The 14,343-nt window shown below is 38.8% G+C and overlaps 1 protein-coding gene across 1 annotated transcript in view; it reads right to left on the bottom strand.

The window, feature by feature from the left end:
• Positions 1–3,591: 3,591 nt before the first annotated feature.
• The window catches only part of LOC137290746 (sterol carrier protein 2-like), a 28,039-nt gene continuing 17,287 nt past the window's right edge, over positions 3,592–14,343 (bottom strand). The window contains exon 5 of the mRNA XM_067821863.1: positions 3,592–9,497. Coding sequence (XP_067677964.1) covers positions 9,334–9,497 — 164 coding nt within the window. The 3' untranslated portion in view covers positions 3,592–9,333. The remainder of the gene's footprint in view (positions 9,498–14,343) is intronic.

The following is a 14,343-nucleotide window of genomic DNA, read 5'->3' as shown; positions in this document are numbered from 1 at the left end:
AACCAAACACTGATGGTAGTACCTAAAGATAACGAAACACTGAATGTAGTGCCTAAAGATAACTTAACATTGGAGGTAGTACATAAAAGTAACCAAACATTGATGGTAGTACCTAATGATAACGAAACACTGAATGTAGTGCCTAAAGATAACTTAACATTGGAGGTAGTACATTAAGGTAACCAAACATTGATGGTAGTACCTAAAGATAAGTAAACATTGAATGTAGTGCCTAAAGATAACTTAACATTGGAGGTAGTACATAAAAGTAACCAAACATTGATGGTAGTACCTAATGATAACGAAACACTGAATGTAGTGCCTAAAGATAACTTAACATTGGAGGTAGTACCTAAAGAAAACTTAACATTGAAGGTAGTACATAACAGTAACCAAACACTGATGGTAGTACCTAAAGATAAGTAAACATTGATGGTAGTACCTAAAGATAACTAAACTTTGGAGGTAGTACATAAAAGTAACCAAACATTGATGGTAGTACCTAAAGATAAGTAAACATTGATGGTAGTACCTAAAGACAACCTAACATTGGAGGTAGTACATTAAGGTAACCAAACATTGATGGTAGTACCTAAAGATAACGAAACACTGAATGTAGTGCCTAAAGACAACTTAACATTGGAGGTAGTACATTAAGCTAACCAAACATTGATGGTAGTACCTAAAGATAAGTAAACATTGATGGTAGTACCTAAAGATAACTTAACATCGGAGGTAGTACATAAAAGTAACCAAACATTGATGGTAGTACATAAAGGTATTGAAGGTAGTACATAAAGGTATTGAAGGTAGTACATCAAGGTAACTAAATATTGGGGGTAGTACCTAAAGATAACTTAACACTGGAGGTAGTACATTAAGGTAACCAAACATTGGACGTAGTACATAAAGGTATTGAAGGTAGTACATAAAGGTATTGAAGGTAGTACATAAAGGTATTGAAGGTAGTACATCAAGGTAACTAAATATTGGAGGTAGTACCTAAAGATAACTGAATACTGGAGGTAGTACATTAAGGTAACCAAACATTGGAGGTAGTACATAAAGGTATTGAAGGTAGTACATAAAGGTATTGAAGGTAGTACATAAAGGTATTGAAGGTAGTACATGAAGGTAACTAAATATTGGAGGTAGTACCTAAAGATAACTGAATACTGGAGGTAGTACATAAAGGTATTGAAGTTAGTACATAAAAGTAACTAAACATTGAAGGTAGTACCTAAAGATAAGTAAACATTGACTGTAGTACATAAAGATAACATTGGAGGTTGTACAAAACACTGAATATAACTAAACATTGGAGGGCATACCTAAGGTAAGTAAACATTGAATATAGTACATAAAGATAACTTCACATTGGAGGTTGTACCTAAAGATAACGAAACACTGAAGGTAGTACATAAAGGTAACCAAACATTGATGGTAGTACCTAAAGATAACTTAACACTGGAGGTACTACATTAAGGTAACCAAACATTGATGATAGTACATAAAGGTATTGAAGGTAGTACATAAAGGTATTGAAGGTAGTACATAAAGGTATTGAAGGTAGTACATCAAGGTAACTAAATATTGGGGGTAGTACCTAAAGATAACTTAACACTGGAGGTAGTACATTAAGGTAACCAAACATTGGACGTAGTACATAAAGGTATTGAAGGTAGTACATAAAGGTATTGAAGGTAGTACATAAAGGTATTGAAGGTAGTACATCAAGGTAACTAACTATTGGAGGTAGTACCTAAAGATAAGTAAACATTGACTGTAGTACATAAAGATAACATTGGAGGTTGTACCTAAAGATAACTTAACACTGGAGGTAGTACATTAAGGTAACCAAACATTGGACGTAGTACACTATTGAAGGTAGTACATAAAGGTATTGAAGGTAGTACATAAAGGTATTGAAGGTAGTACATCAAGGTAACTAAATATTGGGGGTAGTACCTAAAGATAACTTAACACTGGAGGTAGTACATTAAGGTAACCAAACATTGGAGGTAGTACATAAAGGTATTGAAGGTAGTACATAAAGGTATTGAAGGTAGTACATAAAGGTATTGAAGGTAGTACATCAAGGTAACTAAATATTGGAGGTAGTACCTAAAGATAAGTAAACATTGACTGTAGTACATAAAGATAACATTGGAGGTTGTACCTAAAGATAACTTAACACTGGAGGTAGTACATTAAGGTAACCAAACATTGGACGTAGTACATAAAGGTATTGAAGGTAGTACATAAAGGTATTGAAGGTGGTACATAAAGGTATTGAAGGTAGTACATCAAGGTAACTAAATATTGGGGGTAGTACCTAAAGATAACTTAACACTGGAGGTAGTACATTAAGGTAACCAAACATTGGAGGTAGTACATAAAGGTATTGAAGGTAGTACATAAAGGTATTGAAGGTAGTACATAAAGGTATTGAAGGTAGTACATCAAGGTAACTAAATATTGGAGGTAGTACCTAAAGATAAGTAAACATTGACTGTAGTACATAAAGATAAGATTGGAGGTTGTACCTAAAGATAAGTAAACATTGACTGTAGTACATAAAGATAAGATTGGAGGTAGTACCTAAAGATAAGTAAACATTGACTGTAGTACATAAAGATAAGATTGGAGGTAGTACCTAAAGATAAGTAAACATTGACTGTAGTACATAAAGATAAGATTGGAGGTAGTACCTAAAGATAAGTAAATATTGACTGTAGTACATAAAGATAAGATTGGAGGTTGTACCTAAAGATAAGTAAACATTGACTGTAGTACATAAAGATAAGATTGGAGGTTGTACCTAAAGATAAGTAAACATTGACTGTAGTACATAAAGATAAGATTGGAGGTAGTACCTAAAGATAAGTAAACATTGACTGTAGTACATAAAGATAAGATTGGAGGTAGTACCTAAAGATAAGTAAACATTGACTGTAGTACATAAAGATAAGATTGGAGGTTGTACCTAAAGGTAAGAAGACACTGAACATAACTAAACACTAAACACTAAACACTAAACACTAAACACTGATAAACATTGGAGGTCGTACCAAGTAACTAAAAATTGGAGGCAGTACCCAAACATAAGTAAACATTGGAGGTGGTACATAAAGGTGACTAGATATGGAAGGTTGTACCTAAAGGTAACTTAACACTGAATGTAGTACCTAAAGATAACTAAGCTGTGGAGGTGGTACATAAAGATAACTAAACAATGGAGGTAGTACATAAAGGTAACCAAACATGAATGTAGTACATAAAGATAACGAAACACTAGAGGCTGTACCTACCGGTAACTCAACATTGAATGTTGTACCTAAAAATAACTAAACTGTGGAGGTGGTACATAAAGATAACTGAATATTGGAGGTAGTACATAAAGGTAACCAAACAGTGAAGGTAGAACATAAAGGTACTGAGGGTAGTACATCAAGGTAACTAAATATTGGAGGTAGTACTGTTACCTGAGGGTGTCGGGGTGTTATACCCTTCTCCCTAGGCAATCTGTATTTCCTCCACTCTTTGTCTGGGGATGATGTAGTCAGACGGTATACTCAAGGATAAGTCCAGTTTGGCGTTCAATTCCTTTTATTTTGGGTATAGTTTTTCACAAACAAAGGTCCTCAAATATTTCCCAGACTCTGGTCTAAACACGACATTAGTTTCATGTTACTTCAGAGAAATCGCCATTTCCCCCGGGAAAAGTGAATCCATAAAATTTGATTACTTGGTTAATGCACTTTCCCAGTACATTGACCCTTCCTAACTTAACTTCAATTTCTCCTTATATATTTATCAATGTTTTATAAACTTTCTAACTCTAAATGTCCTGGTTATACATGCCCCTCCTGTTGGAGAGCATGTCCCATGCGACTGATAAATGGCTTAAGTTTCATCGTACACATATAAACATCATATCCATAGCAATAGCAAAGATTAAGATATACATAAATGACACAATATCAACAGAGTACCTATATATCTGAGGACCCGAAAACTCAAAATGCCAAAATACAAGTAAATGTCTCAGATAGGATCTGTCTTTGGTTGTACCTATCTGAGAAGCGAAACAGTCATGTATCAATCAACAACCTTGAAACAGTATCCCAATGAACATAGCCAATGCAGATGTATAGTAAAATCAGTACAAATCGAAATGCATGTAAAGATTCTTGTTTGGACTCTTGAACATTTTCACATTTTTCTTTTCACACAGACTACAATAGTTTTACAACACCATTTTACACATTCTAATTATAAATTCACAAATCATGCAACATTTAAATACAGTATAGAATAATTAAAACATGAGGACACTAGTATGTCTGAGTTCACTTATGTTATCATGAGTGAGTTTCTTTTCTAAGTCACATGTGCTGAAATCATTACAATGTTCTCCTGTTTTAAAGAAACTTAACAAGAATTTAACTTTGATGTATTCTGTCTTTACTGTTACACGAGGTGGTGGAGCAGAAAGTCTACCTGACTCATTGATAAGTACTGGGTACGGTTCATGTCCATGTATCAGGGAAACGTACATGAATGAAAGAATGTGTCCAATTAAGTGTCCGTATAAAAAATATGAAATTTATAATAGCCATAGCATGTTCCCTATCAGAGTCTAGTTATCAGTAGAGAGATGACCAGTTGAGTGTAGGTAAATTATTATTTTCTCTTTCCCTAATTTTACAAATCTCAAAGACTAAAAGAAAATACATCACAGGAATGACTTTACTTGATATGGTTAAGTGGTCTTGTCACTGGATGTTGCAGTGAGCATCATTGTGACATAAACAGTACTGTCCTGACGGATGAAATATACCTTCGAAATTGTGTAGTGTTTGAGTATTCCTATCCTTTGGAAGTTTATAGTATCATGGAATTCTGTTACCAATGTAAGATACTGTGGATTTTGGTGCATAAAGATAACTCACTCCCCTTTAACTAAAGATAGTACCCCAGTGAAATTTAGAGGTATGTAAGATGCATGTTGTCAATGGTATTTAGTTCTGTTGTCAACGGTGTATTGAAGTTCTGAAGCTGAAAGGTCCCATGAAACATCAACAATTGAAAAAAAAAATCTTCTGATTTCAAATACTCTGTTCCTTCTCCTTATCCTAATGAGACAATATCTCTCCTAAGTAAATGAATATCCAACAATCCCAATTGGTCGTCACCAATATACCATACAACATATCACTCTCCCACAAGGGATGTTTACTACATCAAACAGACTGCAGAACAGTGCACATTGCTCGTACGGTCTCTGTTCATGAGAAAATAATATGCAGTACTCGTGGGTCAGTCAAATATTTTATCATAAAGGCCTTGTTAATATTTAATGTCCAACTGTTTTGTTCACTTACTCTGTTAGTCCCAGTCATAGGTAATCTTTCCTATGTTAGTCCCTTATTTTGGTCGATCAACCACTCTACTTATATTCAGCTGAATCCTCTGTACGTCTCATATACAACTGCCTCTGACCAGGCGAGAAAAAAAATTGTCACCCATCGATGTAATTGGCCTCCGCTTACACTCCACGACCGATTTATAGGTCTTCACCCAGGCTAGGAGACAGATCGACACTCCGTCCTTCGTCCCGAATGAATTCATCGTTAGTCTTTCGACTGTCCTCATCGTACAGAAACCTGAGGTAGATGTTCATCTACCCCACACTAGAGAGTGTCAGTCATCTCTAGACTCTTTTGAGCTTTTATATATACCACGAATGCAGGCATGTCCCTCTGCTTCGTATACATTAATTCACGTAAATGCAGTCATGTCCCTCTGCTTCATATACATCAATACTCATAAACGCAGGAATGTCCCTCTGCTTCATATACATCAATACTCGTGTGCGCGGGCACGTCCCTCCGCGACTTTTCCATATCACTTCTCATAACTTTGGGTACCCATATAAGTTGACACGTGTCATAATAATATTGGGACTTAAAAAAATAAGTATAACTATCCCATACTCGGAGTTTAGGAACATGTTGATCAGGAATTCTATCATTTGGACTTGTGCTTCCGTTTTGTTTTTCCCTTCATTGTCTTTCTGATGTGGAAATCCTCCACTATTTCTGCTGGAAGAAATTCCATAGGACCATTTCACATTTTAAGACATCTAGATAACTGACCTTGTGCATTTTACCCGTGTGATACAACATGCATTGTCTACTGCTTTGATTTGTCTGCTATCCGTTGCATTACTGGTTTCATACCACAGTCCCTGACAAATTTGATAGAGTTTCCCTTAACCGTTTTAATATCTACAAATACTGAGACTCACTCTATAGTTTGACCGTCATGTCAGCGTCAGCTACGAAAAGTGTTATTCACCTGCCTTAATTATTATATTGTCAAACTGAGATTCAGGAAACATAGGTGTAACTGCACCTGTGGTACCACCTGGGATTTACTTGTCTACAGCAAATCACCTATTAATACACCTGCACCACCTGATGATATGCCTGTGGACATACCTAAACTCTCACCTGTAGTCATACCTGTTGACATGCATATGTCATCACTGACATGTATGGTGTTTATGTGTTCATTGTTAAACAATATGACATTGCCACCTGCACCACCAACTGACTATTCAGAAAGATAAGTCGTCATTTGGTGAACCAACCTGCAAAGACAGGTCACTTCGTGTATCCAACATGGAGGCAAGTACTTTGTGTACCCGAATGCATAGCCAAAGCCATGTCAGGACATGTCACATAGTTTCTTACTCAGTGACTAGTAGGTAAAGAACTGTCACCTGCAACAACTTTTATAGTGTGTTTGCTGTACTGGTCTCACTGTACATATTATCCAAGACAACTTTCTCTTTTACCTATATAACTGCCTAAGTGAATATTTTAACGACTTAATGACTGGTAGCATTCATCCATCTGAATGATTCAACTTGATTTTCAGGTGGAGTAATACATCTAGTACCATACACATGTAAAGATTCTGTAATGGACTCGGTTGGTTCACAAACCCTTAATTCTATGTTCAGGTCATCCACATAAACATGTAATAGTGTGTCTGTACTAGACCCACTATTTGCTAAAAGAACAAGCAATGAACTCTGCCATTCCAAATCCATAAGTATAAGTTTCTGAGTCAGTCTATTGCGACTTATGTCAATGGCAATTTTGTTTCTTCGAAAAAAATCTAAACCTGACAATACCTGAAGTTAATGTTGAATGGCCATGAAATTCCTGACCAATTCTTAAGATATACCTAATACATCGAACTGATTTTTATCCGCTCCAATTTGGCATCTGTGTACCATCCACATGGTCCACGGCACCAAGTTCTGTCTATGGACTGAGACATCTGATACAGTGCCCATGGTTTCTGTCCCTGAGAGCAATAAAAGTTCTGTGTTCCACTAGGCTCTTGAGGCTGAAATCCTGAATGTCACTCTGAAATATTACTCGGCAAGGAGTAGCACTATGCTGTCCATATGAATTGTTCCTCTGATCCCTTGAGTTCTCCCTCAATGTCAAGAACAGTATCTCTCCCTCAAGGTCCTCAGTAAGCTTCACAAGTTTACCCGAGGAGGGCAATGTGCTACCAAAAGCAGCATCTGCTGTCTGAGCACTCTCAAGCACCTCATCCTTTGTATCGTGAGACCTTGTCAAGATAAACTGCTTTATCTGATGCTTGGAGTTCCCGATCACAGCATCCTTGACAAAACTATCGTCAAGCCGATCAAGACTTCTGGCCTCATGTTTTAGATCTTTTATGAATTCCTCAAAGTTCTCAGAGTCCTTCTGCATCCTACTGTACAACCTATCTAACCTAACATACATTTTCACAGAATTCTGCATGTACCTATCAAGAAAAGCAGCTTTTACTTACTCCCATGAATCACTGTCGAAGTCTTTTGTCTCGAACAATTTGAAAGTTTTTCCATCTTACTGCAAATTGAAATTTCCCTTCTTGCCCTCATCTCAATAATTGTTCAGAGATATAAACGTTTCATTATGTTTCAACCAAGCACTGGTCTTCCCTGATTCACTTAGATAAAATGTCTCTAGATTGATGTGACTAAGGGCAAAAGATTTAGATCTACAACCTAACATGAGCTATCAACATGACCAGTTAAAGCAGTGAAACTTGGTGAGAATGCTGGCAGATCAATTGAGGCATCAGTATGGTTAATGGGAGTAGAACACTCAACTACTGTACCCTTATCATCAGATGACATGAAATATACATAATAGGTACAAACAATAGTCACAAAGTTAGATAAAAGTCAGATTCAGAGTTTCACAGAACACATACTAAACATTCAATTAACACAGAAGAAAGTTACTAATCACACAAGTAGTCTGCTTGGGGGGTCCGTCCCGCTGAAACTGTCCAACACCAGGAAATCAATAACACTGTTCTGGTAGTGACCACACTGTCCAGGAAATCTATAAGTCCCGATGCCCATAGAGTTACTGTTCACTATCAGGCATGTGGAGATATGTTCACACTGATGAAGGTGGAATTCACCCTTTTCAGTACATAACCTCCCATGAATGGCAACAGTTTCTTCCAGATCCACATAGCACATACCCATAGCAGGAGAAATAGTTCACATACCTTTCATCTTGAGTTGTTAGTCCAACAAAATCATAACATTTCACACAACAGGAAAAAAACCTGAGCATGGTACGGAAAACTTGAAGCATCTCCACCATCTGTTACCTGAGGGTGTCGGGGTGTTATACCCTTCTCCCTAGGCAATCTGTATTTCCTCCACTCTTTGTCTGGGGATGATGTAGTCAGACGGTATACTCAAGGATAAGTCCAGTTTGGCGTTCAATTCCTTTTATTTTGGGTATAGTTTTTCACAAACAAAGGTCCTCAAATATTTCCTAGACTCTGGTCTAAACACGACATTAGTTTCATGTTACTTCAGAGAAATCGCCATTTCCCCCGGGAAAAGTGAATCCATAAAATTTGATTACTTGGTTAATGCACTTTCCCAGTACATTGACCCTTCCTAACTTAACTTCAATTTCTCCTTATATATTTATCAATGTTTTATAAACTTTCTAACTCTAAATGTCCTGGTTATAGTACCTAAAGATAACTGAATATTAGTGGTAGTACATAAAAGTAACTAAATATTCCTGATTATTGTGTCTGACACAGATTTTGTGGAGGACAAGTCACACTGATCAAATTCTGAATTTACACTCAGAGCTTCTCATCCACATCAGTCATTAAATACAATCACTAGAAAGAAGTTGTGATGACATTCAAGCATATCACTGGAATCATCTCCAACGGTTGTGTCTCCTCTCTGCCTCTGCATCACAGCTTGGATGAGACTTGCTGTCCATATTTCTGGTACATCGTCACCACTGCAGCACCACCGATGCCATAGTTGTGTTGCATGGCTACCCGTGCTCCATCCACCTGGCGTTTCCCAGCCTTCCCTCGTAGTTGCCATGACAACTCGGCACACTGCGCCAGACCTTAATAAAGCATGGTAACATTCAAACTCTGGCTTCAAAGTAAATGACAGAATATACTCATAGTAGCTGGCCTACATCCTCGACATCTCCAGAGTATACATTCCAATAACTCTCCACTACACCCTGGATGCATCTACGGCCTTGCCAGATGAATTTATTACTTCCCTGGGTTGGCTTTTTACCCAATCAGGTGTCTTTGCTGGGAAGTTCAGCGAACCAATTACAACTCACTTTCACTTTTTTAATTATCTAACCAATCAAACTTGGCAATACAAATGATGTAGAAGGTAGAAGGAATTTGAGCATGTATTTGTTTTAAGTTTCCAACCTGTCAATTTGCATGATTTCCCCAAAATGTGAGTCGCACTGCGACAAACCTTCGCAGTTGCCACGGCAGCATAGCTTACAGGCAAACTGTAGCGCAAGTGGAGTTGTGCAGCAAAGAGAAAATGACCAGTCTTCATATATGCGAGCCAAGCGTGCAAAGGTTGGCAACACACTTCCCTCGCTTCTTTTCAAAAAGTATTTTTCGTGTCAAAATAAAATATCGCCACCATCAAAGGTACACTCCAAATTCCTGACTAGGTTGTGATCTCAGATTTCCATATTTACAATTACTCATGTAAAATATGTTTTATTCAACATTTTAAGCACCACTCGTGGTACATCAGACCGTTCTTCGCCTCCATTACCCCTGCCAGCTTCCGGTTCAAAGCAGTGAAGGAACAAGTTATTATTCCGTATGGAATACATAAAGAGTTACCTCCCATGCTTTATATGCCCACTACGCCAGAAGTGTGTTTATTGTAGAATAAATGTTACAAAAGATCTAACAACAACGCCGACACTTAAGACAAAAACATTCCAACAGAATCATGATAAAATTAAGCAATATGGTATATCTATAACATTTCTGCTTATTCTTGCTCCTTCACTCCGTTGAGCTAGTAGTATAGGGAATGACAGTCCGAAAACACTTTTCAAAAACCCCTCTAAAAAGCCTCATTTAGTAAATGAGGCTTTGGTGGGACCCTTAGCTCTTGCTATTATTGCCCCTACTACAAAGCCACACCATCACGTTTACCGTGACTTGGCAGGCGGTAACACTGTGCCGTACGGTACGATCAATAATTCTTCTCTTACAAATCCCCTACCCGGCCCACCCCTCAAGTAGTATAAGTTAGGTTCGTCGGCTTTCATATCCACTTTATCTATGTTGTAAGTTTTGACTGACCATATAGGATCGGTGGCTCGCTTACGGTTATGTTATGTTTATATCAATGAAACAGTTTAATGTGAACCGCCTACGATCTCTTTGGTGTTCATAATAAAGGCTTGCTGGGCTTTTTGTATTCCCTGTGCTATGTACTTTTTTTTCTCGTCCTCGCTGATAGCAGACTTACGAGACTTGGATCGAATATCTTGTTTCATTCCGTTATATTTTTTGAGTTCAGAGAGGATTGAACTAAACTCCTCTTCTGATATCTTACTGTCAGAGAGTGCCGTGGAAATTCGCTCACTCACTGTGTTGAGTTTTGCTTCGGCCAGAACCCTGATCTCGTCGTGTTTCAATGCCTTACGATTAAGCCTGCGTGATACTAACTTAAGCGCCAACCCTACCAACCCTGCCACCCCAGCCGTTATTTCAATACCTAGCACTATAGGTGCAGCCACGATGGTGGTTAACAACCCAACGCCTGCCGCCCCTAGTCCCATGCTGGTTGCCATAAGAGTAGTGTCAGCCCCATCCACGATATTGAAAGCTCTATTATATTTTTTACATAGTGCTTTCCGCGTGTCACGGTCTTGTTCTAGTTGACGTTTTACATCACATAACTGCCTCAAGCGGAACCCATCTACGGTTTCTAACGTCTTAGCTACTTCCTCTACGACTGGGTACAGACCCATCCTATAATATATATTTTGAAAGATATTTTAATTGGGGTTCAGTTAAAAATCTATCAATGTATTTGAAGCCTATAAGTTCTAGACTCCCAATCAGGGTAATAGGTGAGAGGCTAATAGAATTTCCTGTTGTAATAGAAACTCCACGGAGGCTTATTAAGTGGTTTATAGGATCCATGTGGGTATCCTGTTGTGTAACAATACAACAATATTGGTCTATGTGTTCTTTAGCCCAGTGTATTGACACCCCGGGTAAAATTTGGTGTACTCTTGAGGTGTTTTCATTGTCTAAAAACCAAAAGAAGACTTCTATGATGAGTGTGAAAGGGGGGGTTATTATTTCAGGATTACTAAATGTTAATTTATTTTCGAAGAAAGAGAATAACCCATTTTTTCTACTTTTTCTTAATCCCTCCTCCGGAATGAAATCCCCGGCCCAGATACCGTTGTTCCTAATCTTAGTGATCCAATTATTTTCGTCTATTGTGATATAAGGTGAGGTGAGTGTTAAGTTGATCAGCCATTTAGGTTTTTTAAAATCTGGTAACGGCACCGGTCTGTACACGTTGTCTTTGAAGTGTAGGATGTATAATTCATCTTCCTCACCAGGCTGATCGAATCCCTCCGTATCTCCCAGGTCATTAAGCGTAGTGTTGGGATGATGACTAGTCATTATTATACTATTATGATATAATTTCCAACTGGTTTTCTGATAATAATTCAGGGGTTAACTTAATACCCATGAAGTGTATGTTGTCAGGCAGGAAGATATTGATTAGTGATATCTTGTTTTCTACGATCACGTTGACCCCCTGCAGACTGGTCTTGGAGTCGACACCCACCCGCACGTAAACGTTGCAAACTTGAAACTGGTGTCGTTTCACCCACCCGAGTTTGATCCCCTTCACGATCTCGACATCATTCCCCGATGGTTCCCCTAGGTAGACTTTGATGATCAGTGTTGAGTTTGCCGGTAGACTCTCTAGTATCTTAACCACGCCTTCGAATTCAGACACCAACTGTAATTTCACGTTTTGCATGGCTGGTTTACTCGATAGCATGTGGGCTGCTATAGTGTTGACTGGGCTGACGACTATACTACGTCTCTGAGTTGGGACGTAAGCCACGAGCAGGGTTCCATTGTTCACGACTTTGTTTAGGTGGTTGTCTTTGTTATCCGTGAACACGTAAGGGGAGACGAGTCTAATATTGAGAAACCATTTGTTATCGGGTAACAACACCCACTTATCATCTTCGGTGAAGACGAGCATATATGGTTTGTTTTTGACGACGGTAGTGCTCTCAACATCGTCTAAGTCGAACAGTTTACCCCCGAACGATGGGTATATTCTCCAGTTGTCATCTCCGGTGTTGACGAGGGCGTACTTAGTGTTGGCTGTTGCTCCTGTGGTATCTACTACATCGCTTAGGGCTCCACCGGAGGAGACTTCAACGCGTTTGTAAATGTTGTTTTTTAGTTGCAAGGCGTACGTTTTACCATCTACTCCGGGAGCGTCGAAACCGCGTGTGTCTCCGAGGTCGGAGATCCCGATATTGACACATTTTTTCACTCCGGGCCCTTGTGCGCTGGTCATGTTACATGAAGTGTTAAGCTGAGGTATCCTATATTTACAGGATTATGATTTATATCTAACACCGATATTGTCAGTTCAGGTATGTTGCCCTGGGTTAATCTCTTATACTGCCGTGGTGAAAATGACTCGGTTCTACCGTCGTTGAATTTCTCAGTTTTCACCGGCACTGCTCTCAATATAGTGGAAGGGTGGCCTCCTTGAATGTTGTACGTTGTGCTCACCTGATCGAGATGAATGTACAGCTCTCGGTACGGTACTAGGTCGGGTAACTTCGTGCCTGTGACGGTTGTTGTTGGTTTTATCTCGTCAGGAGACATACCGAGTATCCTCGCTAATGGTCGGCCTAGCCTCAAGGAGGTTCTTCCGTTGTTGATTAACACCACTGTGCCGTTTGAGTCGTTCATCTTGAGTTCAGCTCCCAAGGGTTTGAAGACCTCGTCGTTTAGAGAGCACACGCTGTAGTAGCCGTCAGTTATCTGACTGCGAGTTCCACTGACGAACAGCTTATTGTTGCTGATATTAATGTTAGTCCATTGCGGTAGGTAGGTGATATCACAGAGTGCGACTTCGAGTTGACCTGACGTGTTATCGATCGCGTGCGTCAGCTGAACGGCCTCACCGCTAGTTATTCCTGGAAGTGTTATGTACATATTATAATATATAAATTATATAATATAATATGGATTTAGCACACTTGAAAATCGTGGTGAATGCAGATGGTACGGGGTTTAAAACAACCTTTATTGATATCTTTGAAAAGTATATCGTGTCCGTTAATAACGCGCAGGCGGTGGTAAACTGGAATCAAAACCCAATGCAGTTTTGGCAGAACCAACTCAACTTTGCTGTGTGGTGTGCGACGACAGGGTCGGGTGTGAAACCAGACTACGGTATAGACGAACTGAGTAAGTCGGTTATTTTGTTTCATATTTATTATCAAACGAGACGAATATTGAAGGAAATAAGTGCTCCTCTTCCCCAAGATAAAGCGTGGAGTATGATGAATAACCCCTATGATAGACGCGCTTATGAACGTATTTGTGGGGAGTTTGAGATTCCAACGAATAAAGACTTTCGCCTTCCTGGTGTGAACCATGGTCTCGGTATAGTTCTCGTATACTTCTACAGGTCCGGAAAATATTATGCCGGTTCTAAAGATGGTTCATACAACCCACACCGTCATACATTTACAGGCCCCACAACGAATGAAAAGATCCATGTCAGCTGTATAAAGCAAACCAGTCCTGATGCAGCCACAGCCTGGACTAAAATGATCTCAAAAACATCGAAAGGATTCACTCGTGCTGGTACAATACGCTTGAACGATTCGATTCGAACGTACGTGT

This window comes from Haliotis asinina, chromosome 7, assembly GCF_037392515.1.
Source record: "Haliotis asinina isolate JCU_RB_2024 chromosome 7, JCU_Hal_asi_v2, whole genome shotgun sequence".
Classification (NCBI taxonomy): Eukaryota; Metazoa; Mollusca; class Gastropoda; order Lepetellida; family Haliotidae; genus Haliotis; species Haliotis asinina.
Note: the sequence above shows the minus strand (reverse complement) of the source record. Positions and strands in the feature narration are given on the sequence as shown.